The following is a 26,000-nucleotide window of genomic DNA, read 5'->3' on the forward strand; positions in this document are numbered from 1 at the left end:
AAAGCTTCGCTTTTAAAAATCTCTCTTACCACCAAAATATTAATCCCCAAATAGACGTATAAGAAACCTTACTGTAAAGAAGAAGCATGTCGGTTCGGCGGTTATCAAGATTCTTCGCTACATATATAAAGACAAACAGATATCCTGTTAGCTGTTTATAAGGATAGTTTTTTTGTTAATTATAATAAGGTCTTGGGATGGTTTTATGCTATTTTTACTGCCCTCCTTCCACGACAAAACTGTAGCAAAATGGACTGACGGACGGACGAATTAAGTAACAAAAATCAGCCATCTAACTTAAATAGCATCAGCGAAAAGTCAGGGCTCTCAAACTTTATGTACATCTCAGTGATGACACACAAAATTACCCCTTCTGTAGAATTAGGGGTTGAAACGTTTTGACACTCAACAAAATGAACCAACAATTAAAAATTCAATAAAAGTCACCAAAGTTGTGAAGACAAAGAATCAGAAAACTTATTATAAAACTTTGGGGACTAGTGTGATAAAAAGCCCAATGTCCCCTCTCCCTCTCTGGGGAAAAGTATATCATTTTAGTTTTACCTCTAGCAGCTGCAATGTTTGGTTTAGCAGCTTAGTATTACCCGTTCTCACAGCTGTTAGCATCTGATTTTCTAACTCTATAGTCAATCTAAAGTAATAGAATATCTAAGTGTGTGTCTGTTTATCCATTAATATCTTTCAACCGGCTATTATAACTTAATTCATTAGCTTTATATTATAAATTTTATTTTAGTAAATCTCCAAAAAAAATCAGCATTCAGACAAACTTATTTTTGCTTTAAATTAATAAATTAATTGAATTTCCACATAAAACTGTTATTTTTGACTAACGGAAAAGTTTAATGGGTGGACAAACGAACATACACATACTCTTAGGTTATAGAGTAGCTTCGATAATAAAATTGTGTTACCTCGCTTTTTCATTTTGACTATTTTTCTCTCCAATTCCTTCTTCGCCTTTACCAGCTTTCTTTTTAGTTTTCCTAAAATAACAAGGATGACAACAAACACATAAATGTGTATGTAGCGAAGCTAAGAACATCTTTTGTCATTAAGTTCTTGCTGTGCATCGGGTTTTTACATAATAATTAATATTGTTCCTAATCGCCCTAAGATTCACCCTATATGACAATCAATATGACAATTGCTTCAGTTTTTAACTAAATTGACAAATAATCTATTGGTATCTGAGTTAAAATGTTTTGCAGATTATACCCAACTATTACAGGAATCATCTTTAAAGGTTGAAATTTGTACAATAATTGATTTAAAATTACTTGGATGTTGCACCAGATTTTCATGTACTCTAATAAAGTGAGACTCACAGCTTGCTAAAATAACGATGCCTTCCATCTACCCCTACTACGAGATGAACGGACTGACCAATAAATGAGGATTGACGAATTCCATAGCGGATATTTTGGTGTTTAATAAAATTCAGAAACTGATTTCAAGTTATTTAGCGGGGAAGTGGGCCGATCCTGGCGGTACTGCAATACCAGGCCAACCCGTGACAAGGCTGGAGCAAGCTCCAAGTCCTCATCCCCTGACAAAAATGAGTTTAATATCGAAGGGGACACATGGTCCCCGTATCAGATATTAAGCTGATAAGAACAGATACTACACTTTGATCTTAGCCAAAAGGCCGAGAAGCGATACCTGACAATGATGTTTTAATCGTACAATTTAAAACCTATTTGAAACTATCTTTCTTTGTTTTAAATCTGGGTAATATCTTTTTCTTTTAGCTCGCTATCTATTTGAAATAATAGTATTATCAATATTAAATGCTTTTGTTGTCTCTAATTTAATTGGAAAACATTAAATGTTCTATACTTTTAGAACAATACTCTCCCTAGCGTTTAGTATATAAACTAAAATCTTCATGAAGCAATATATGAATAAAATTGTCGGAGCCAATAAGAGCTATGCATCAGTAAAATTTCCACCAATCAGGGCACTTCATTTCTGTCTAGACAAAATTAGCGCCCAGTGTAGCAGTGTCTGAAAGACAGACAGAGCATGGAAGCTTGCTTGATGGTAGTAAAGGGGAGTGGGGTAAAAAATGCGGAAACTTAACAAGAGTGAAGTCGCCATAGAGTAGGATTGGGGAAACAGAATAAAAGTTGTTAAAAGGGGAAGGTACTAGTAATATCTGTGAGTAAAGCTAGGAAGTTTGTAAAAGTCCGCCATTTTTAAAAGCGAAGCTTTTCTATAATTAGGGTCGGTCCGTCCGTCCGTACGTCCGTACGTCCGTAACGGATAGCTTTTTTCGTTAATTTAGGCAAGTTAGAATTGTCCTATCGATTTCAAATTTTGTATGGTGATTCCTTTAATAGTTAGGTACGAGTTAGAAAGCGTAGCAACTCTATAATCATCACCAAAATGTCCGTACGTCCATTTTAAACATGTTGATTTTTTTACTTTTTTAACAACAAATTTTTATGTGATCTAATCATCCGATTGATCTGATTTTTGGTATATTGATTCCTGGGACAACAAAGTATAATGTAATAAGCGAAGCAACTCTATAATCAAGTCCTAAAAATGTAAGTATGTCCATAAACATTATCCTAAATCAAGCAGTTTTTCAACAAATTTACTTACAATTTTACTTTGACTCTTATACATTTATATATGATTATTCAGTTCTGACACTATACAATTGTTAATGTCCGTTTGTCCTACCGTTTTAGTGCTTCGCTTTTATGGATGTTGTCATCCTTGTTTTATAGAAAAATAGCAAAATATTAAAATGTTTAAAAAAAATTGAAATTCATTATTTTTTAAATTAAACATTTATGAGTTCCACTTTTTACATTGTTTTTATGTTCAATTCATATATTTTGCTATTTCTCTGAAATAAATATTGTTATTTTGATAAAACTTTCAAGGTAGGCTTGTAAAGCATATTATTCTTCAAAATAAATAGATAGATACAGAGCCTTAACTCACTCACATATGTATTTTTGGACATTAATAACTCAGAAATGGCATTACTAAATGATTTATGCTTTACAGGAAAGGTTTGTTTTATTTGCCTTAAAAAGGTGCACCATTTTTTGTTCAAAATTTCTATAATAATAACCCTTGTTGAACTGCATATATATAAAGAACTAATAGTATGTATTTGTACAAGACCCACAAAAAAAGTATTTCTTAGGGTGTAAAGCCTAAGTCCTTATCTCCTAATAAATATATCAGACACATTTATTCATTCAACGATTTTATTAATCTTTAGTTATTTTAAATCAAATGATACAAGCATTAAAAATAAATTAAGAAATTCAACTGTATATGACAAACTTTTTGTGTGAATAAAATGAAGAGCCCAATTGATCCAGCGGTTAGAGATGTTTTACTGGACAAACAGACAGTCGGACAATCAACATATTTATATCCTATTATATCAAGTAATAAGCTTTTTTTTCTCTGTAACGAAGGATCTCACTAACTGCTGAACCGATTTAGTTCTCCTTTTCAAGGAATCTTCAAATATGTCCCAGGATGGTTTTCGGCCATTTTATTTCCGGATTTATGTCTTGGGATGGTTTTAGGCCATTTTTTGCCATATCCTAGATATTGAAATACAAAGCCTTTAGATGCTAGGCAGCAGCCACTAGTTTTATATATATGGTATTACGTAGCCAGTGGCGTGCGAAGCACTTTGTCTAGGGGGGGGCATTTTGAAGATTTTGTAAAATTTTGCCCCCCCCTAAATCAAAGTGCCCCGGGGGGGCACTTTGATTTAGGGGGGGAGGGGGCATTTTGATTATATATACTAATTTTAAATAAGGGCGTTTTAAGGGGTGGGATTATGATTATTTGATATATGATTATGGGCCTTCTAGTTCTTATCCCTTCTTCCCCATCCCTATTTCCCATTTATATCCCACATCTCTTCCCTCCTCCATCTCTTCTCCCCCATCCCTTCTCCCCACCCTGCAATGACCGAAGGGAAGGGAGCTAAAAAGCATCTTCGAAAAAAAAGTACAGAAGATAATTTAACCTTCCCCCCCCCCCCCCCCCACCACAAAACATTTTTTATGGGTGGAAGGGGATGTTATAAAATCTCAGCAGTAAGGATGAATAACCCCATTAAAAATTTTTTTTTGGGGGGGAGATAAAAACACTCATTTTGGAAATAATTTACCAAAAATTAACCTAATATGTAAAACTGATTTTAAATATTTCTTTATTGTATGACAACAAGGATGACAACATCTTTAACTAGCAAAGCACAAAAAATCATTAATAAGAATACAGACAGGTAGATTTAAAGAGCATCTGTTGAAATAAATATATATTTTAGGTAGAAAAAGTCACAAATCCTTTTTCCTGTATGTTGTGTGATGACAGTCAAAGTAAATTACATACTGGATGTTCGAAACATGCAGCGAGAAATATTATTTTATTTAATATTATAATCCACAAAAAAATTTATCGTACCATAAAAACCAAAGATATAAAGAACTATGTAAAAAATAAAAAAAAAATTACTTGTCCTTTCATCCACAGATATAAAAATCTCTTAGAAATATGGAAAACTTTGGGGTATAGTCTCTTTTGTGGCAACGCCTCTTAAGGGGCATTTCGTCTTATTTTCATAGTAGCTTTTAAAACGTATTTGCAGTGAAAATTTAGATTTTTTAAACAAATTAGATTGTTTGAAAATAAAGCTTTTATCACGTGGTTATAAAGTTAATTATATAACAAAAGCTTTTGATAAAGTGAAAATTATTGATAGAAATGTTGCTTTACAAAAAGTTGCTAAGCAATCTGAAATAAAACGCCCAGTTTTATCTTTACAATATGACCCCCGTTTACCCTCTATTTCAAATATAATTTTTAGATTTTGGAAAGTTATGGTAAAAAATCCTAGACTAAAAAGAATTTTTCCCCACCCACCAATGATTACTTGGACTAGGCCAAAAAATCTCAGAGAATATTTAATTCGAGCCAAACTTCCTGTTTTAAATGATCGAAAATCAGAGAGAAAAAAGATTGGTTTTAAACATTGTAATAGAAATTGTAATCTTTGTAAACATTCACCCAGATTTGCAAATTATTTAACATCATCAACAACAAATGAAAAATTTCCTATTCTCTCTAGTATGAATTGTTTATCTTCTAATGTAATTTATTGTATAACATGTGTTAAACAATCTGGCAATTGTAGACTAAAACCACAGTACATTGGCAAAACAAAAAATCGTATTTGTGATAGATTTAATGCCCATAACAGTTCCATTAAACCAAATTCAACCAAGCTGTAGGTATTCATTTTTCTTCTAATGGACACCAGCCCAATGATTTTCAAATGGTGCCATTAGAGCAAGTGCAGAGTAATGACCCTTGGATTTTGTTATCTAGAGAAAAATATTATATTCGTAAATTTGACCCTGTATTAAATATTAGAATGTAAAATGCAGTTGCAATGTTTTTAAAAAAATGAAAATAACAACCACACCACAATCCCCTCTTGCTACGCCCATTCAAAATCTTCAACCTTTCTTTCAGCTGTTTTTTTGTTTGTTTTGAAATGGTCTGCTGTTAGACCATAAATAGATATGTAGCGGGAGTGTAAATATGTTTAAAATGTCAAAAAAGTTTATAGGTATGTGTTTTTATTAATATGAATTATGAAAATTTAATTTCAACAGCATTTCTAATTACATAACCCTTTATAAAGATGCGATGCATCTCTAAAATTCTTCAAATCAAAAAGAAAAAAAGAAACGTTAAATATCTTATTCAGATTCTTAAAAATAGACTTTTTGTATGTATTATTTACTGATTTGTGTTTTTTTTCCTTTACAGGACGATTGAGAATGATAACCTTAGTTATTGAAATATATATATGGCCTGTACAAAGATGTTAGTTTGATAAAGTAGTCTTGGGTTGAGATGGATCAATAGCTTTTAAAGCTTTTAATAGGTTATTCTAAGTTAAGTTAGGTCAGGTGATTTCCCCGCAGGGTTAGGCAATTGGCCCCGCAGGAGCTATAAATAGGTGAAAAGCTTCTGTGAAAATACGACAAAATGCACCTTAAGAGGCAATGTCACAAAAGGGACTATACCCGAAATTTAAAAGATACAAAAATAGCCAAAAACGCCCTGAAAAGCAGTCCGACCTCCATGAATTTTTAATAGTTAATTATACTCCATAATGATGGGAATGTTAACATTAAGTTTTAGCCTTCTATCTTTAATTGCAGTTAAAAAAAATCACATTTCCCCCTTAGCATTACGTACTGACAGCCATAGTGAATTATAGAGAAGCTAAAAAGTTATATCAACATATCCTACCCTCTTTAAATGGCACTTTAAAACTCTGTTAATTTTTGATTAAGTGGTGTTTCCAAGGATTTATAAGGGCGGTGCGTGAAGCGCACCTAAAAATATTTACTCCCCCTTTGAACTAAAATCAATTAAAGACAACAAGAGTGGAGTATTTTATCAAGTTAGGAATATAGAGTGTAGTTAGTTTTAAGGGTTTTTAATGAAAATTGCCATAAAAAACATGTCTTTTTGTAAGGGTATGTACACAAAAAAAATGATAAACTTATCCTGAAAATAAAATGACATCATATATAGTTATTCATTTAGACAGACATAGAGTGTTGAGAAAAAGGCTTAGATAAATATCAACGCTGTTTCTTTTTTATACAAAATAACTTTTTGATTAAATATTTGTTGTTTAAACATGTTTTTATAGAAATAAAAACAAATATACAATGTGATAAAAAGCAGAAACCATTTGGAAGGGCGCGAAGCGCAAATTTTTTTCTTCAAATATGTAGGGAGGGAGGGGTTTTTGGGCTATTTATTACACTAGTCCCCAATATTTCATATAAAATTTTCTTATTCGTTGGCTCAACAACTTTGGGGACTTTAATGGAATTTTGATTGATTGGTTAATTAAGTCGAGTTTCCATACATTTCATCCACTAATTGTAATCTATATAAGGGGTAATTTTGTGTATCATCATTGGGGATGTACAAAATTTCTTTGGTAAAAAGTTTATATTATACAAAATAAAATACTTCCTATTACCTGGTTTGTTATGTTCAGTGAAAAGAGATTATAACCTAATTTCTACACTAATTTAAAAATTTGGTAGGTTAAATGAATAGCAAATGTCTGTTTGGCGCGAAGCGCCAAAATTTTTTGTTGTTGAGTATTTCTTGATCTTTTTTTGGGAAACTGGGATAGTTTTGCTTTTTGTGGGGTAGGGGGCAAAAAGGGGCATTTTTGTTGACCAGGGGGGGGGGGCAAAATGGGGCATTTTCAACATTTAGGGGGGGGGGCAGGAGGGGCGGTGGCTAGGGGGGGGGCGATTGCCCCAAATGCCCCCTTCGGTTCGCACGCCACTGTACGTAGCCCCTAAACACAGTCGGCAGACAGACAGACAGACGGACATTGGAAATAGAGTAGCTTCGCTACTAACAACTTACTTTTTAGGGCTTCTGTTTTGCTCAAAGGCATCTTTTTCTTCAACAGATAAATTTTCTAATTTTTCACCAAGTCTTTCAGCATTCTCAGTTTCTTCTAAAAGGAAAAAAAACTATTACCAGGTATCTTAATGGATAAGACATGAACGCTTTTGATAATGGAAATGCCTTGGCCCCAAAAATGCTTAACTCTATAACAACGCACAGTTATGGATACTTGTTAATTAAATAAACTATTATCTGAATAATGAGCATATATTTAGATCTAGTTTCGAAATGTTTAAATTAGTCCTGTGCAGCAGGTTTTAAACTATTTTAAGAAACATTAACAACACAGTTCTAATCTTTATAGAGGAATTCAATTGTATAAGTAGCCATCTGCTGATGGCCTAAGATAAATATGAGTATTCTCAATTATTGCCCCCCATACACGGAAATCTTTAGTAAAAGGCGAAAGATTTATTCGGTATGTGTGGAAGGCTTGAGCTGACTAGAAGAGGGTAGGAAAATGTACAGTTAAACTGCAAAAAGATTTTGATTAGTTTTGCATTTAAAATTTCAATAACTGGCCATTTAAATGTTGTAAATTGCATTAATATACTTTTCAAAACTTATAACATAATAAAAATACAAAAGTAATATCATATATAAGAATTGTAAGCAAATGAGACAAACACAATTGCCACCTAGTGTTTAAATCGCAAACTAAAATCTACCAAATTACTGAAAAACAGTTGACCAATCAGAGAGCGGCATTACCAAAAAATTAGCCAATCACAAACGAGATTCAATGGAATGTCGAGTGTTCATACAACAATGTATGATTTAAAACAAATAATTTATAGCAATTTGTTTAAAGTATTTTAAAAAGAAATATTTGTTGACTATGACTGGTAGAAATGAAAATTGGTTAAGAATTTAATTTAAAGACCAAGTTAGAAAATTTTCCCCGACAAAAAAAGAGTCAATTTGAGAGACAACCGACCCTTTTATTGCATATACTTCTTCAAGAAGCAACATAATACAGCAGTCGATACTAACTTTATCGTCAGTTTTCTAACGCAACTGCTATTTTTAAACACAAAAATATATAAAAAGCTGGCAAAAATTAAGAACGAAAAATTCGCTGTTTTATGAAAATATACCTACCAAGCAGCCGTTAGTTATAGTGCAGCTTTTGGAGATGAATCAAGAGGGAACAAAAAAAGGGGAAGGGGGACAAAGTACAAATTGTGAGAAAAAGGCGGGAAATATAAAATGTAAATCCATGTGGATAGATAACAAGAATAGTTATCTTACATCGTATCATAGACTGCTTTCCGCGGATATTTAAATGAAAATTCAGAAGAATGACTGGTATTGATTTTATTATTTTTATTTTAATATTTATGGAAAAATTGTCTGTAACACTATGATACATGATTTTTCAGTATGGCTCTGAACCGGTTCTGATTCAAGGGATAATTATCAGTTTCAAAGCCATACTGTAAAGACTTATTCTTTCATTACAAAATTGAGTTCAACACTTTATGAGCTGAATATTTAAATTTGTTGCAAATTGACTAATAAATTAAGACATGCATATTTAGGATTAAATATCATAACTCAAAGGAGTAGGATAATTACATTTTATGTAGATGGATGTTAAAAACGTTAAAATCAACATGGACTTTCAGGTAATTATTACAGAGCTGCTACGCTTTCTAAATTATACGTAATTGTTACAGGAATCATAATTTGCAAAGTTTAAAATCAATAGAACAATTTCAACATGCTTAAAATAATTTAAAAAAAAAACATACGGGCATACCAACTCTAATCATAGGAAAGCCTTTAAAAAAGAACAGTAAATAGTAATACAGAAGTATAACAGTCTTTACCTTGTACAATATCATAACCAGGCAATTCTCGCTGTTTACTTTCTCTAGATTTTGATCTAACAACATTTGCTACTGGCGCCGCCTTCTAAAATAATATTAATTAGGTATCCTATCATATAAAGTAGTAAAAGTTTTTTGTCTGTCCCGAAGGATCTCGCTAACCGCTGAACCGATATTCTTCTCCTTTACAGTGAAGCTTCTTATAGGTCCTGGGATGGTTTTAAACTATTTTTGGGGAGGGTGTCTTCACCCCCCTCCCCCAAAAAATATTTATGTTAGTCTTTTGAAACTCAAATTTAAAATGGGATGAGGTCGACTTTTCCCCCTCCTACCTTAAGTGCCCCTAGAGCCGCTAGTATTTATAAAAGTACCAGGATGTTTGTTTGTCTGCAGCTTAAGATCTCGCTATAACCGCTGGACCAACATGGTTCTTCTTTGCAATGAAGCTTCTTATAGGTCCAGGGAAAGTTTATACCTTTTATTTCTTTTAAAACTAATATTGAAAATAGCAGAGTGTTTTATTCAGACAATCCCCCCTCCCTCCCCCACCTCAAGTGACCCCCCCCCAAATTTGATTATGTTTTGCTTTAAAACTAAATTGAATAATAGTATAATAATATTTAGTTTCTAAGACATAAAATCAGGGATGGCAAAATAAAAACCACGTGGTTTTAATCAAGTGGTTTAAACCAAAAAAAAAAGCTAAAAAAACCAAAAAAAAACAAGGTGGGATGGTTTAAATGGTTTTTTTAATACAAAGGTCTATCTTTCCAGTTATATCCTTATAATAAAGTAACAGGATGTTTGTATGTGTGTTTGTATGTTTGTACCAAAGGATCTCGCTAACCGCTGAACCGATTGGGTTCTCCTTAACAGGGTAGCTTCTCATAGGTCCCGGGAAGGTTTATAACTATTTTCTTTGGGGGTGAGACACCCCCAACCCACCATCCGAAAAAAAAATTTTAAAACTTTTTAACTAAATTTAAAAATGAGGGGGGGGGGCAACCCTCCCAAAAAAAAATGTTCGCCCCCCCCCCAAAAAAATTTTTTTTTTTTACTTTTTCTTACAAAATATAAAATAAAAAATTCAATTATTAAATTCGACTCTCTCCTCCTCAAGTGCCCCTAGAGGCCTCTAGGGGCCTAGTCGCTAGTCTTTTTATAATGTAAAAAATACAGTCAAAAACATAAATACCTAATTCAAAATTCTTTTAATAGTTTAAATCTTTATACTAATTAGGGGTAGTTTCACGAAATGCATTTGAACTTAATTTAGTCAACCGCATATTTTTTCTTAGTTAATAGGGTAAACTACATTTAAATAGCATATATTTGAAATAAATTCAATTTTCTACCACGTAGTTTTTAAAATATCAAGACCTGAAAATTGTCTTTTTGTGATATATGCAATTTAAAAAGACGATTTTCAAATCTTGATATTTCAAAAACTATGTGGTAGAAAATTGAAATTTTTTCAAATATATGCCATATAAATGTAGTTTAACCATTTAACCAGGATAAAATATGCGGTTCACAAAATTAAGTTCAAATGCATTTCGTGAAACTACCCCTTTATACTAAATTAGAATACTTTAATTTGGATATTATTAAAAAAACCAAAAAAACCTGGTTTTTATTAATAAAAACCAATAAAAACCGGTTTAAACCAAATAAACCACACTGGTTTGATCTTTTTTAAAAAACCTGGTTTTTTTCCCATCTCTGCATAAAATCAAAGGATATTTAATAATAAAAAAAGTCTAAAATCGCTAAACTCAACACAAGAAGCAATAAAAAATAAGATGATTGCTATATAAAGATATCTTAAAAGGTATCATTTCTCAAGAGTAGTAACATTGAAAAACATGTTTAAATATATGAGCATATTATAAATATAAGCATTACAGACAGACAAACCGACAGACCTTATAGTAATAAGCTATAGGGTAAGCAGATAAGTAAAACTTCGCGACAGAAGACGTACGGACTTTTCCTAATTATAGAGTAGCTTCGCTACTATAAAACATAACTACCTTGGATTTACTGTTTAAATTTTCAATGGGGATGGTTTGAAGAATTTCAACTTTGCTGAGGGCTTCGTAGACCCGCTTTACCTCACTTAAACATAGAAATAAGGATAATTAAATTGCCTATAAATATAGTTCATTGCCGAAAATAGGAAAGTTTAAACACCCTATTGAGTAAAATTAAAACTAAATTTAAAGGAAAGAAGTAATAAAAATAAAGTTGCTGGCCTAAGGGCTACATGGGGAGAGGGGTTCAGAAAGTAGCAGATTTATTGCGCGAAGGGGTAGGAGGGTGTGTGTGTGTGGGGGGGGGGGGGAGTTAATAGAGGTAATTGTTTGAAAAATTAAGAAGTAGAGGTAAAAAAGAGGGGGGGGGGGAGTTGCACACAAAGAAAATTTTGGATCAAGTCTAATGAATGTACAAAGAGAGGTAAGATTTGGTAAATCATACTAGAGACGTTAGACGTGGTACTAACGGCTGCTATGTCTGCCGCATGAACAAGAGTAACCCATTACTATTCACATTTAGGACTTATCCCATAATAATCGGATAATGTTCTGGCTTCTCTAGATGACTTTAAAACGAAGGTGAATCCTGCCTCAACGAGACAACAGCTTTCCGTGGATAAAATATGAAAATGTTATCAAATTAAAACCAGTTTTGTCAACCCGGGCCTTTGGCTCCTCGGGGTAACAAAAACTTATTTAGATCAGAATTAGTTATAATCCAACGGAAATAAATCGGATTCATTTATTTAACACTATCATTTGTATATCCGACGTGATCCAAATTTTTGTTTAAAATATTTTGACAACCCCTCTCCCATCATATAGTAAAACCCCCATGAACTTGTGTAGCAAAATTCTTAGTAAGGGGGGTTCTTGAAATTTGATATATTTTTAAAAGCGGGGCTTTTCTATAATTAGGGTCGGTCCATACGTCCGTCCATTACAGTTAGCTTTTTTCGTTAATTTAAACAGGTTAGAATTGTCCGATCGATTTAAACTTTGTATGGTGATTCCTTTAACAGTTAGGTATGACTTTGAAAGCGCAGCAACTGTATAATCATTACCAGAAAGTCCGTACGTCCATTTTAATAAAACATGCTGATTTTTACTTTTTTGACAACAAATTTTTGTATGTTAAAATTATCCGATTCAACTGATTTTTGGTATACTGCTTCCTATTACAACAATAAGCGAAGCATCTCTATAATCAAGTCCTAAAAACGTCAGTATGTCCTAAAGACGTCAGTATGTCCTTAAACAGTAACATGTATTTAATCAGTTTTGCAACAAATTTACTTATAATTTTGTATAGACATGTGCATTAATATTCAGTTTATTCAGTTCTGACACTCAACAAGTATTAATGTTCGTTTGTCCTTCCATTTCAGAGCTTCGCTTTTATAGATGTTGTCATCCTTCTTTACGAAATATTTGTTCAAATGGGACGTACATACTAAGCATAAACAATAACTCACCTAAATGTTGCTCTTTTGGTTGGAAATGGTACACTTCGTAGCCGCGGGTCTGATCTATAAAAAAAATATTATAGCGTCTAAAAAGCGGCTGAAAATCGGTCAAAAAGCATTATTTACTAACACGTTCAATTTAATAAGACAGCTTGAAAATTAATACTTATCAAATGATTTCATATCCAATATACTTAAGTAATATGATGTCTGTCTCTCTAACTGTCCGTTTAGATCTCGTTAACGACTGGACTAGACATTGAGAGACTTTTTCATTGGTCCAGGGAATGTTCTTGGACAGTAAGGTATGTAACTTGATGTCTGTCTGTCGGTCCGTCTAAAGCTAAAGATCTCGGTAACAACATAACCGAATGGATTCTATTCTTCAGGGAATACATCTACTTGTCCTTTGGTGGTTTTAAGCTAGCTACAACTCACCCAAAAAACAAAGAATCCACTAAAATTTGGTGGTCGCAGAACCACCAAATTTCCTCTTGGGGCAAAGCCCCTAGAGGCCGCTAGTATGTAAATAAATTCATAAAAAAAACTTACTTTTTTAGGGCTGGTGTTTTTCCCTGGAAGAGTGTGGCTCTCGAGTAGCTGGAAGCGCGCACAAAAATCAGGCTACACGCGAGCAACTCTTTCTCCCATTGTTTTGTTATGTCCTGAACAATTTTATGATTAGTTAAGATATATTAAACGGCTTGACTCTTTTAACATCCTTTTGAAAAAAGTAACAGGATTTTTAACTTTCTGCCTGAATGTAGCATAAGATATCACATATGCTGGGACGATAAAATTGCCCCCCCCCCCCAAAAAAAAATATTTTAATTGGATTTTTAAAGTCTGAAATGTTAAGTAGGGGGTGGATCTACCCCAACCCATCTCTCTTCCCTAAAGTAACCCTTGGTGCGTAACCGCTTTTAGATACTAAAGAAACATGAGGTGTGACTGTATTTACGGCAAGTAAGATCCCTCAAACGGCTGGAAAGTCTTTTTATCAGGAATACATAGAACAGCCGTTTAAGAGATATAATGCTAGCCTTTAAAATGCCAGCTACAAATATAAGTCAAACGTCCTACTGGGCTTAGGCGATGACGCAAGGTTTTATGAATTCAATCATCTGTTCATATCTATTTCACAACCTCCTTGCTAGGGGCCCAGACCTTAGCCAGGGTAGCTGTGATATATCATTTCAGCATAACGGCCCAATTTATAATAAAAAATAAATTTATTTTTATTTAGAAATCTTAAAAACTTAAACATAATTTTCATTAAGAAGAATCAGAATCAAACTTGAATTATTTAATTTAAATAAAAACCACTAACAATTGATTAAAATTCTAAATTAGGATGGGATTTGGGACATTCTCTTAAAATCTATTATAATAGCGAGACTCCTAGCGGGCAAATTTTGAACTTCAGCGCAAACCTACCTTGTGACGGGGATTTACATGAGTTGTATGTGTTCAATTACATAAAAAAAACGTTCTTAGACTAACAAACAAACGTGAGGACATGTTTTAATTATAGAGTCGCAGCGCAACTAAATACCTACATAAGAATGAAAATGCGAAACCTAACGACCAAATTCTGAACTAAAAAGATACTAAAAGCAAAGCTAACCTGTATATGTTGAATGTGCATTTGTTCATTGTATCTTCTGAGGCTGGCTCCAGCGCTCTTGTGTGCCCCGGACCTTAATAGGGATAGGTCAATTGTGGATTTCAGGCAAGGCAGGGAGGAGATATTAGTACCCAAAGTTTTAAAAATATGATGATTCAATCTTTGGCTTCTTATAACTGTTTTGGTCTTTATGCAAATTAACTAATGATTTTAATTTACAGAAGGGGTAATTTTGTTATTCATAATGGGGATTTGTCTTATCTCTTATTACTAGCAATATTAATGGCCTGAAATGGTTTCAAAACAAGTATGACAACATCCATAACAGCAAACCTTTACAAATTAAGCAGTCACTAAGTCTGAATAAAATCTTTCTTAGAATTTTTGTCACATTTGGTTTCATTTGTGCTCTAATTATAGAGTAGCTTCGCTAAAAAAAATGGTCTAAAACCTGTTGTCCGCAGCTCCCTGGCTGCCGCCCTGCTTGCGCCTGACTGTGTAGCTGTGGAAGGTTTTGTGGACAACCGTTTCGCCGCCTGTTTTGTGCAGGCAATGTTCATTCTTGTGTAGTAATAACAGGATGTTAGTAAATTATAAGTTAGTCTCTGTGTGTCTATCTGTCTGTGATTCTGTCGCGGCAAAAACCGATACGGTCTTTTGTAGTGAATCTTATAGGTCTACAGAAAATGTATAGCTATTTGGAGGAAGGACACACATCCTTCAAAAGAAATCCACTCACCACCCAAAAAATATTTTTAAAAAACCTTTTCGTTAAAACTATAATTGAAAGTAGATTAAGATTGATTACAGTATTGTGATTATTATCTTAATTTGCTTGCAAAATTCTCTATTATACAATGCGATACGTGATTTCTATTTATGGCTCAGAACCAGATTTGGATAAATAATAATATAAAATCGGATTTAGATAAATAAAAAATAGTATGGGCTTCCTATAAATAGCCCACGAAAACGCAACTACAAATTAAAATAAGTATCTTTTTGGCTAATAACTAACAGCTCTTCGAGTTTTATTTATTTAACTGAACCTAACCTAACAAAAAGAATTAAAGTAAGAACATTCCTTTAAAAATAGCTGCAGCAAAATGTCCCCCACCGACCATAAAAATTGCCCAACTGCAGTCCTCTTTGTCTAAAAAGATGAAAATAGTAGATAGATAGATGGATTTACAGAAAAACGATAAATTGATGAATAGATAGATGAAATAAAAAAGCGAAACTTAAATTCGTTTTTTTAATTTAATAGATAAATAGTAAGGATAGAATAATTATTTCCAGTATGACTTCGAAACCAAATAATATCCAATGGATTAGAACCGGTTCTCAGCCTTAAAAATCATAAAATTAATAACAGTTTTGTTATCCAGGGCCTTATGCCCCTTGTGGCTAACAAAACAAAAATCAATCATTTTACTTTCTGCGAAGAGCTGTCTATAATACGATGTGATAAATAACTAGTACCTATTAAAGACAGAAGCTGTTCGTCGCTTGGTTGGACAAGTTTGTTCTTGGGGTCAACTAAAAAGTAACAAGGATGAAAACATCTATAAGAAGCAAAGCACAAAAATATAAAAAAATAATAAATAATCATTCTTTATTAATTTAATTGGTTCATGTTAATGTAGACTTGTTACGGACGGACAGACAGACAGACACACGACTATATTGTATTTTTAGCAGGGATGAAGGGAATATTGGGCCGTTTATTACACTAATACCCAAAGTTTATAATAACATTTTATCATTCGCTGGCTTTACGACTTTGGTGACTTGATAAGAAGGTCCAAACTTTCAACTACTAATCTACTAAGGGTAATTTTGTGTATCATTATAGATTTACATCAATTTATCGGTCATATTGTCTTATCCCTTTAGATCCCTTAATTACAAGAGAAGTTGAACTGCTAAAAAGCTTATGCATTACCTAAAGCAGTTTTATATACTGAAAGAATTTCTCCAGAACCGGTTTGGAAAAAGAATTTTGGATTTCGTTGCAACTCTAAAAATCCATCCTCTTCCTGAAACATCATCAAAACAATTAGGTACAATCCTTATATAAAAGTATCTGGATATGATGTCTGTCTGTTTTTGTGTCTGTGATGTAAGATCTTGAAAACAGCTTGACAGGCATGTTATTTCAACTATTTTTAAGTAGGATTTTAACTAGTATGGAAAATAGAGGGGCGACTTCTCCTCCCTCACGTCCCCTTAGATTCTTCTAGGTGAGTCACCTATAGTAGCATGTAAAAAAATAGTAGCGATGCAGTTTGTACTGTAATAATTTTCAGTAAAAATATCATGGATGGTAACATTAATAAGATTTAAAAATCATATTATATACATAGAAGTTCTGTTTATTACTCAGGAGAATATTCACAAAAAAATATAGAGGAATTTCTCAGAGAATGGACTAAAATATATAAAAAGGGAGATATTGAGAAGATGCCCTTGCTTACTGATTCTAAAACCAAAATATATTAAATGCAGGGTGCCATACTCGGCGAGGGTGAGGTAATAATGAGTAGCTCTCATGAGATAGCGGGTCAAGTCATAATGTGCTTGAACGTGGAGCTTGATAGCCCTAGTGGCTATACAAAAGTGTCTCAGCCTACTCCATGACTACTTAGGTCCAAACCCTAAGAGACTATGGCTAATCAATCAATCAAAAATGCAGGGTGTAGTACACCCCCCCCCCCCCCCTTAACAATTTTAAATACCTGATCTGAGTCTGTGTCTGAACCAGAAATCGACAGTGTATCAGCATCTTTACCCTAAACAACAAAGTAAATATAAAGGGGTTAAAGCAAGGACGTCCAAGCTATTTTTTGGAGGATAAAAAGATATTCAAGTTTAAGAGGGGGTAAACATTCTTTACCTCCCTCTCCCACCGTATAAACGTCTATGGGTAAAAGGGTTGATGATTATTTCAACAGACATTGTTCTCACCTCCTCGTATTATGGGTAGAATTTTGTTTTTAGACTTAACAAATGCCTTTGTTATTTGCTTGTAAAACTTTCTTTTTTGAGTTGGTTTATCAGTCATTAACACTGGCGTGTGATTTGGAAGATGAAAAGATTGAAGATTATTATAATAGATATTTTTCTCATCTCGTAATATCATATGGGTAGGATTTGTTTTTAGACTTTAAAAAGTCATTTGATATATGAACTTTTTTTGAGTTTGTTATAAGTCAGTAACAGTGGCATGCGGTAGGGTGAATACATGCAATCCCCTTGTCTCACACTCTCCTCTTGGGGAATTGCTGTTCAAGCCATTGATTTTTTTTTTTGGGGGGGGGGGGAGTTAAAAAAATTGAAGATTTTTTTATTACCTCAATCAAAATGTCGAATTCTGACTCTTGAACTGGCGGTTTTCCCTCCAGACTTCTTTTCAAATTGTACCTAAACAGTAAACAAGTATGACAACATCAATAATTAGCGAAGCCAGGATCGTCCGAGGGGTGGGGTAAAGGGGTGATTACCTCTAGCAAATGAATTTGCAACCCCCAAAATTGAGATTTTTTATTTTTATTCAAATAAAAAAAAATCATGGATGGGAAAAACAAAAAGAGATCTATATTTAATGAGCATTTGTAAAAATAAGCATAGATTTAGTATAAGGAAAACATCACGAACCTTTCTCATGTATTTTTTTTAAATTTATGTTTTGTAGCATTACTTAATTGTGACAGACCAACGGACAAAGTAGATTACATATTGGTATAGGGAATCTTCACAAAAAAATATCTACCTATGCCAGTCTTGTTTATAATGGTTTCTGTGTTCAGCAGCTTCTTCAAATGAAACTTGACAGTATGAGCACTAAAACAGGTTAAATCAATGGATATAATAAACGTGGATATTGTGACAAGGGAATTTTGTCGTCAATTTAAGTGGCGTTGCTACAAAAAAAACCAACTCTACAAAAGACCAACCCCTACAAAAGACCAACACCTACATAAGACCAACACCTTCAAAAGACCATCACCTACACAAGGTCTACCCATACAAAATATCAATTGATACAACTATATTGTTATATAAACATCAAATTTATTAATAAAGCAATATATTTCTGCCATTTCATCAAAAGATTACCATTCGTTGCAGAATGTTGGAATGTAATGATTTTTAATCCTTAAAATTAGAAGATTTAAGATTTGTATCATTAAAATTAGAAGATTTTCATGCAATTATTTCATTACATTGATACAAAAAAAAACTAATTTTCTGCTTATTCTCGTAATTGTGTCGTTTATAATCTATTTAAAGCAATCATTTTTTTCATTTGATAAATACATATATAACAGTAGACCATTCGCAGCTTTAGACCTTCTAGCATTACAAATTTTTGGATGTTGGTTTTTTGTAGGTGTTTGTCTTTTGTAGAGTTGCATTGGTCATTGATGATGATTGTAGCCACGTTCTCTCTTGTATCAGGATTGTCATCAAGTCTCGTTATTAAGTTGCAGGAATGAAGCCACTTCTTTAGGCTTATTCCACAGATCTGTGTCTCTCTCAGCATTGGTCATTTGTAGGAGTTGGTCTTTTGTAGGTGTTGGTCTTTTGTAGAGTTGGTCTTTTGTAGGTGTTGGTTTTTTGTAGAGTTTGTCTTTTGTAGCATCGCCATTAAAGTTACTAACATAGCCCTCATATATTAGTCAAAACATTCCGCCATGGTCTGGGTAGGGGATGTGGGGTGTAATGTTTTATTATATTAGCCAGTTGAAAGAAACATTATCAGGGTATGCGAGAATCTCTCACAATATCCACATATTCTATATCCATATTTTTCCATTTCATTTCCTTCCTTGCTGGAAAAAAACTAAAAGGGGAAAAAAATAAAAAATTTTGCAGCAGGGGAAAAAATGAATTTTGTGCAGAATATACACCCCTGTCCATTGATCAATTTTATCATCATGAATCTAGAGATTATGAAGGATAAGGTTAAGGACGTGAAATTAATGTATGTACATTGCATCCCAAATGGGAATCCAGGTTTTAAAAAGTACCCAAAGTTATTGAGTCAACGAATAAGAGAACGTGGGAATCAAATGCGATGAGATGAATAAAGCAAGAATGGTTATTTTAATAAGTAGCGCAGCAATAGCAAGATAAAGAAGAATGACAATATCCATAGCGAAGCCGAAGCACAAAAAAAACATGGAATGGACAAACGGACAAAGTGAGTTATAAAGCAGATGTTTGCTCAGTTTCCATAACAAAGAAAAAAAGAAAGATTATATGCAAAATGCAAAAAATTCACGACAAGGAGTCCATGATTTTTTAACATAACCAACAGACAGACGGACAACACTGCATTGTATAACAGCAGATTCACACATGTCATAAGGGGTCGGTGCTGCCACTTTTACCACTATCAAAAATACAACCACTGTTTTTGACAAAAAGTGGGTGTGTTTTTGTCAATTTCGTTTTTAGCTGTATTTATGGCAATATTTTTTTATCCACTGCCAAAATTACACCTTTACTACTGTCATAAACACAGTTTTACTGTCATAAGAATCTTCCAATTTCCCCCATAGCGTTACGGACTGACTGACAAACGAACAGACACAAGTGAATTACAGAGTAGCTTCGCTACTGAATCAAATACCTTCAACAGGGAGCCTGAATCTTGATTTGTCTCGTTGTCAGCAGGATTTTGTTCAGTAGTAGTAGTGGTAGTAGGTTTTATATCTTCAACATTTGGATTTTCTGTGTCATCTTTAGAACAATCAATTTTATATTTGCGGATTTTTTCCATATTGGGTTGAAGAAAACTATATTTGCTCTTTTGATATCATCCAAATATAAAATAACAGAATGTCTATATGTCTGTCTGTGCCGAAGGATCAGGCTAACCGCTGAACCGATATGGTTCTCCTTTACAATTTAGTTTTTTGAAGGTCCAGGGAAGGTTTAAAACTATTTTAGAAAACGCCCCTAGAAAAAAATTACCCTCCCCCCACTTTTCTCTTTAAAGCAAAAATTTTAACAGGAGGGGGTCGACTCTGTTAATAATTCCAAGTTCTTTGAAAATATATTCTAAAATGATTGATTTCGCGCCTGGTTCTTGAGAATTGGCTAGGCTTAATATTGTTTTCGCATTCCTAAAATAAAAATATAGATTTGATTTAAAGTAGCTGTTTTATGGATGGAAAGCTGATTCTTTGTGAAGATTTCTTCAAGAAATATGCATCTGTTGCCGTTGGTTTGTCATATAGAAAGGAGATTTTTTTTATGGAAATGTTAATCATTCGGTAGCTATTTCAGATAGACGGCTGAAAATTCTTGTGAGGATTCTCTTAATAAATTAGAATCTACTCTATAAGACACTTTGTCCGTAAGTTCGTCTTTTACACTATTGGGAGATATTTATTCAATAGAAATGAGATTTTATTAGGTATTCTAAAACTCTTTTTGTCTACCCGTCTTTCTTAAACGCACATTATATCAATGAGTCTACTAAATAGGGGTAAAAAATATTCATTTATCTTCCCTTAACCTATCCATATGTTACCTAAAATAATGTGATGACAATTTTTTATCAAACAGAGGAAAACTTGTTATTGGTTTCTTTTTCTTGTCTTTTTTGGGTGATTCCGACGATCTTTTTGTCAACTTGGCTGCAGATTGTTCTGTTTGTTCTACGCATTTTTCTGTCGCTTGGGACATTTTTTCATCCATTACAGTATTTTTTGACATTTTAAAATCTATCTTTCTATCTGAAACAAGGATGACAACATCAATGAAAGCAAAGCTCTGAACCTCCTGTAGAGTGTCAGAACTGAATATACAAAATATAAATATATAAGGTATGACAAAAATATATAATACGTTTTGTTGCAAAACTTCTTAAATACAGAATACTGTTTATGGACATACTGACATTTTTAGGACTTGATTATAGAGATGCATCGCTTATAACAGTTACATTGTACCTTAATGTAATAGGAATCAGTACACTAAAAATCAGATCAACCAGATGATTAAAAAAAGGTTGTTAAAAAAGTTAAAAATCAACTTGTTCAAAATGGACATACGGACATTCTGGCAACAATTATAAAGTTGCTACGCTTCCTAAATCGTACTTAATTTCTACGGGAATCATCATGCAAAGTTTGAAATCGATAGGACAATTCTAACATGCCAACGAAAAAACTATCCGTTACGTACGACCCTTATTATAGAAAAGCTTCGCTTTTAAAAATAAATTATTCTACATCCCCAATGAATAATAAACAAAATTATTCCCCCTTGGAGGTTAAAATTATTTGGTACTGCTTATATGAACCATCCAATTAAGATTTGAAAAATTATTTGAAATGGATTAATTCGATTTTTTTGTCAATACTTCTAACTAATCTTGAATATTAAGTTTATTGAGCTTTGCTTTTATGGATATTGTTATCCTTGTTTTTTCCCTAAATACAAATATTAACTTTATTTTTTGTGCTTATTATTTTTATTAACACTGTGACGAAACTAAAAAAGAAATGTCTGCAACACTCCTTTTAATATTTCACTATGGTGCAATAGATGTACTAAATGAGTCATATCTTAATCGATATATTATTATTTGGATGTTGCACCAGATTTTCATGTACTCTAATAAGATGGTACATCTCCAGGGGTGTATATTCTACACAAGATTTATTTTTTTTCTCCGGCTAAAATTTTTATATTTCCCCCCCCCCCCCCTAGTTTTTTCTCACCAAGTAAGGGGGAAAATGGAAAAATATTTTAAGAACTCTATTTTATTTATTTTATCCCTCCTACCACACATTTTTTTTAGTTTTTTTCACCAAGGAGGGGGGGGGGAATGGAAAAAATGTTTTTAGTTTTATTCCCCCCCCCCCCCTGAGCCGGGGATCCCATGTAGAATATACACCCCTGTACAACTCTCCTCCTATTGTATAAACAAACTGACCAATAAATGAGATCCTCACTTGCAACTCAAATTAACGACAAAATTTCCCCCGTCAATATATCCACGCGTTCTATATCCACTTAAAATAAAGGTCCGTCCGTCCGTCCGATGCAGGTTGGTAATTAATTTTGTAAAGCGTCGCTACAGAAATTATTCTCCATTTTAACATTTATATATGTCTGAAAAAAAAGAAAATAATATATATGATTTATAAAACAAACTTACTTTATTTATTAATAAAAAAAACGGTATAAAATTGTATCAAATAATAATAACAAAATTTTTACAAAATATTTTTCTTCTTTGGTAGGTATGAGATTTCTTTTTTAAATCTTTGGCATAGTTTTTATAATATACAGGGTGGGGCAAATAAGACCGGACAAACTTTAAACGGCCATAGCGCCAAAACAACTTGACCAATCAGGACGTTTGACCACACTATAAAAAGCTTAGGTAATGACCTTTTAGCACAAAAAAATCTTTGGACGAAGATGGCCATGTACAACGAGCTGGCCGCTCATATGTTCAACAAGGCAGATTCCAAATGCGCCGGTAGTTTAAACTGGATTCTCGACTAGGGCCCACTAAATCGGACCTCATCCCATCTGTAGGTGAGGTAGACTTATGTAACTTGCTGGGGATACTTTCAGATACATAAGTAAGACACTAGAAAAGACTAGAGCTCTCTATCTGAAATGGCTTGGCCGTAGTACTCCAGCAAAGTGAAACGAGGCAGATTTTGAGATGTAAAAAACATCAAAAACCGTGAAAATTCGTAAAAATTTCTCGGTTCTTGACTTCATGGACCCACTTTGAACTTGAAAACTCATTTTAGACTATGGGTTGCAATGACAACCCTAGCTGAAACTTCATGCCATTTCTAAAAAGGTAAAAAACTTCGTTCTAGCTCAACTGTGGTCCAAATAAGAGCCTCCGTGTATAAGGGTAGCTTGAAAGTTGGGCGAAAATGGATCCTGCGGTTACTCGCATTCCTAAGGAAATATGGCCTCCCAGCAGCCCGATCTTAATTCAATGGACTTTTGGGCCTGGGGCTACTTTGAAGCATGCACCAATAGACGTGCCCATGCCACAAAGACCTCCCTCACTGCCACTATCAAGGAGAACTACGCCAGCTTGGACAGGTACATTTTGACCTGGACCTGCCGGCGGTTGAGGAGGCGGGTAGAGGCGGTGATTAAGGCTGGCAGCGATTTTATTGAATAATCTAATAGTCATATATCTATTTTGCTTGCCAGTTTTTAAAATTCAATAAAATCTTAAAAATTGACGATTTTATGTTCATTTGTTTAGAAGTTAGAATTTGTCCGGTCTTATTTGCCCCACCCTGTAGAAGTACATACAAGGATAGTTCAATAGATGATAAATTAATCTTTCCAAAAATTCTTGCATTGCTAGAGGAATAGGGATAAGACAATGGCCGATAAATTGATGTACATCTACAATGATGATACACAAAATTACCCCTTCAGTAGGTTGAAATGAGTTGTTGAAACGTTTGAATACTCGACTTAATGATCCAATCAATATTTACTGTAGTCCCCAAAGTTGTTGGGCCAACGAATAAGAAAACATTATCATAAAACTTTGGGGACTAGTGTAATAAACAGTCCACTCTTTCTGATAATTCTACTGGTCCCCCATAGTTCTCACAGTCATTGGCTTTGGGGACTTTTATTAAATATTATAATATAAACTACAGAGTCCAAATTTTCCTAACAATAATCTAAAACTACATTTAGCATTTTAGGACGAAGATTAATTTATCATGCATTAACCTTTCCTTGAAGACTTTACTGTATATAGCACCATCAAGTTACAATTCACAAATTAGGTATCTTTTACGACTAAGGCACTTAAATTAATTTTAAAGTGAAGTTTTCAAGAACTTTTAGGAATAGTCCCTTTCGTGGCAACGCCCCTTAAGGTGCGATTCGTCGTATTTTTAAAATGACTTTTTAGAGATTATTTTAGGCTAGGTTATATTGGGTTAGGTGATTGCCCCTGTGGGTTAGGCAATAGGCCCCGCAGGGTTAAAGCCCCCGGCAGGGGCTATAAATTGACGAAAAGCTACTGTAAAAAAACAAAGAATCGCCCCTTAAGGGGCGTTGCCACGAAAGGGACTATACCCGAACTTTTTAAAGATAAATATCTCAAAACACTTTGAAAAAAAGGAATTTAATAAGAAATAAATATAAAAATCAGAGATTCTAGGTTTTATATAAAAAGGGTTTTCAAAATGAGTATTATTTAAAACTATTACAATAAAAAACAATATACTTTACTCTGATACAAAGAAAAGTTGAATTTAAAAAAAAAAAACAATACAAAATTCATTTTAGAAAAACTAAGACTAGAAATTAACTAAATATTTTTCTACAAAAAATTATGTAGGTAAATGGCTTATGTAACAAAGAAATTCGTTGCATTGATAATTTTATTTTTAATTTACTTTTTAATATAGAATATTTATTTCAGTCTAATAATGGATAAAAACTAGGTGGATATTGTGACAGGGGAATTTTAGTCGTCAATTTAGGTTGATAATATGGTCCTCGGATATTGGTCAATACGTTCCTCCATGATCAGGAGAGGGAAGTTATAAGGAGGAGGAGGGGGGATGGGATATCGTTATATTAGCCAGCATGGAGAAACATATTATCAGGGTATGCAAGAATCTCGTACAATATCCACGTATTCTCTATATCCATTCTAATAATAAATAATTCTACCAATAATGACTAGAAACTTATGTATTTACATAATTGTCATTTATCGCATCGTCTTATAAACAGCTTTCCGCGGATATAAAAATGTACAATTATAATATTAAAACCAGTTCGTTTAGCCCCGAGATGCCAGAGGCACGGGCTAAAACACTGATTTTAATATTATGATAGTACATTTCTCTATATTCGAAGAAAATTGGATATAAAACTAAGCGATACATATTTTTCCAGTATGAACATAGGTCGGTTTCGAAGGCATACTGGAAAATGTATTATCAAATAACAGGAAAACATCAATGAAAGATAAACAACTTTCTTAATTCTCCTTGGATTTTTAAAATTTTGTAAGGTGTGTATTCAATTCCTCACATAAAATCATCAGAAAAGACATATTATTACAACAGCACAAACTTGTTATTGCCCTATTCCTTTACTCATGACATATATTAGGTATATAGTAAGGGAAACGACATTAAACTTAAATTCAAACTGCAATCTAAAGTATTATGAACACAAGTATTTATTCGTTGAATCGCCTAGAAAACTTTTGAGTACTGGAATGGGTTGTACAAACTTCTAATGTCCAAATTTTTTTAAAAATATTTTTAATTTAAAGAAGGTTTAATTTTGTTTATCGTAATTAGAGTGTGAACAGAGTTAATCCTTCAATTGTCGTAACCCTAAAGATCCCTTGTATGTTTTTTTTAGCGAATATGAAACACTATGTAGATGCGACAATATGCGAAGGTGAATACATAGCCTATAATAACCAATTTTAGGTAAGAGTTACTACGTTGATTTAATTGACTAG

The 26,000-nt window shown here is 33.2% G+C and overlaps 1 protein-coding gene and 2 non-coding genes across 5 annotated transcripts in view; all 3 read right to left on the minus strand.

Annotated features, from left to right (window-relative positions):
* LOC145335076 (tRNA endonuclease ANKZF1-like) overlaps positions 1–21,236 on the minus strand; it is a 41,274-nt gene extending 20,038 nt beyond the window's left edge. The window contains exons 1-18 of one of the 3 annotated variants that reach the window (XM_080180789.1): positions 21,033–21,235; positions 20,579–20,622; positions 20,127–20,227; positions 18,261–18,331; positions 17,842–17,911; positions 17,227–17,280; positions 16,434–16,527; positions 15,971–16,027; positions 15,572–15,641; positions 14,940–15,023; positions 14,489–14,561; positions 13,414–13,526; positions 12,871–12,924; positions 11,393–11,477; positions 9,360–9,444; positions 7,483–7,576; positions 936–1,007; positions 565–652 (exon numbers count right to left, since the gene is read on the minus strand). In XM_080180789.1, the coding sequence (XP_080036915.1) occupies positions 565–652; positions 936–1,007; positions 7,483–7,576; positions 9,360–9,444; positions 11,393–11,477; positions 12,871–12,924; positions 13,414–13,526; positions 14,489–14,561; positions 14,940–15,023; positions 15,572–15,641; positions 15,971–16,027; positions 16,434–16,527; positions 17,227–17,280; positions 17,842–17,911; positions 18,261–18,331; positions 20,127–20,227; positions 20,579–20,622; positions 21,033–21,217 (1,494 nt within the window). In that variant the 5' untranslated portion in view covers positions 21,218–21,235. Of the gene's footprint in view, positions 1–564; positions 653–935; positions 1,008–7,482; positions 7,577–9,359; positions 9,445–11,392; positions 11,478–12,870; positions 12,925–13,413; positions 13,527–14,488; positions 14,562–14,939; positions 15,024–15,571; positions 15,642–15,970; positions 16,028–16,433; positions 16,528–17,226; positions 17,281–17,841; positions 17,912–18,260; positions 18,332–20,126; positions 20,237–20,578; positions 20,623–21,032 lie in introns of all 3 variants that reach the window. The other 2 variants (XM_080180787.1, XM_080180788.1) reach the window with 2 other exon arrangements.
* On the minus strand, positions 1,490–1,681 carry LOC145305061 (U2 spliceosomal RNA). The gene has a single exon (XR_013874493.1). It is a non-coding gene; the product is annotated as a U2 spliceosomal RNA (small nuclear RNA).
* On the minus strand, positions 7,851–7,967 carry LOC145305075 (U5 spliceosomal RNA). Its single transcript, XR_013874502.1, has one exon. It is a non-coding gene; the product is annotated as a U5 spliceosomal RNA (small nuclear RNA).
* Positions 21,237–26,000: the final 4,764 nt, after the last annotated feature.

The sequence above is a fragment of the Acartia tonsa genome, chromosome 13 (assembly GCF_053477335.1).
Source record: "Acartia tonsa isolate MP-2025a chromosome 13, ASM5347733v1, whole genome shotgun sequence".
NCBI classification, from domain to species: domain Eukaryota; kingdom Metazoa; phylum Arthropoda; class Copepoda; order Calanoida; family Acartiidae; genus Acartia; species Acartia tonsa.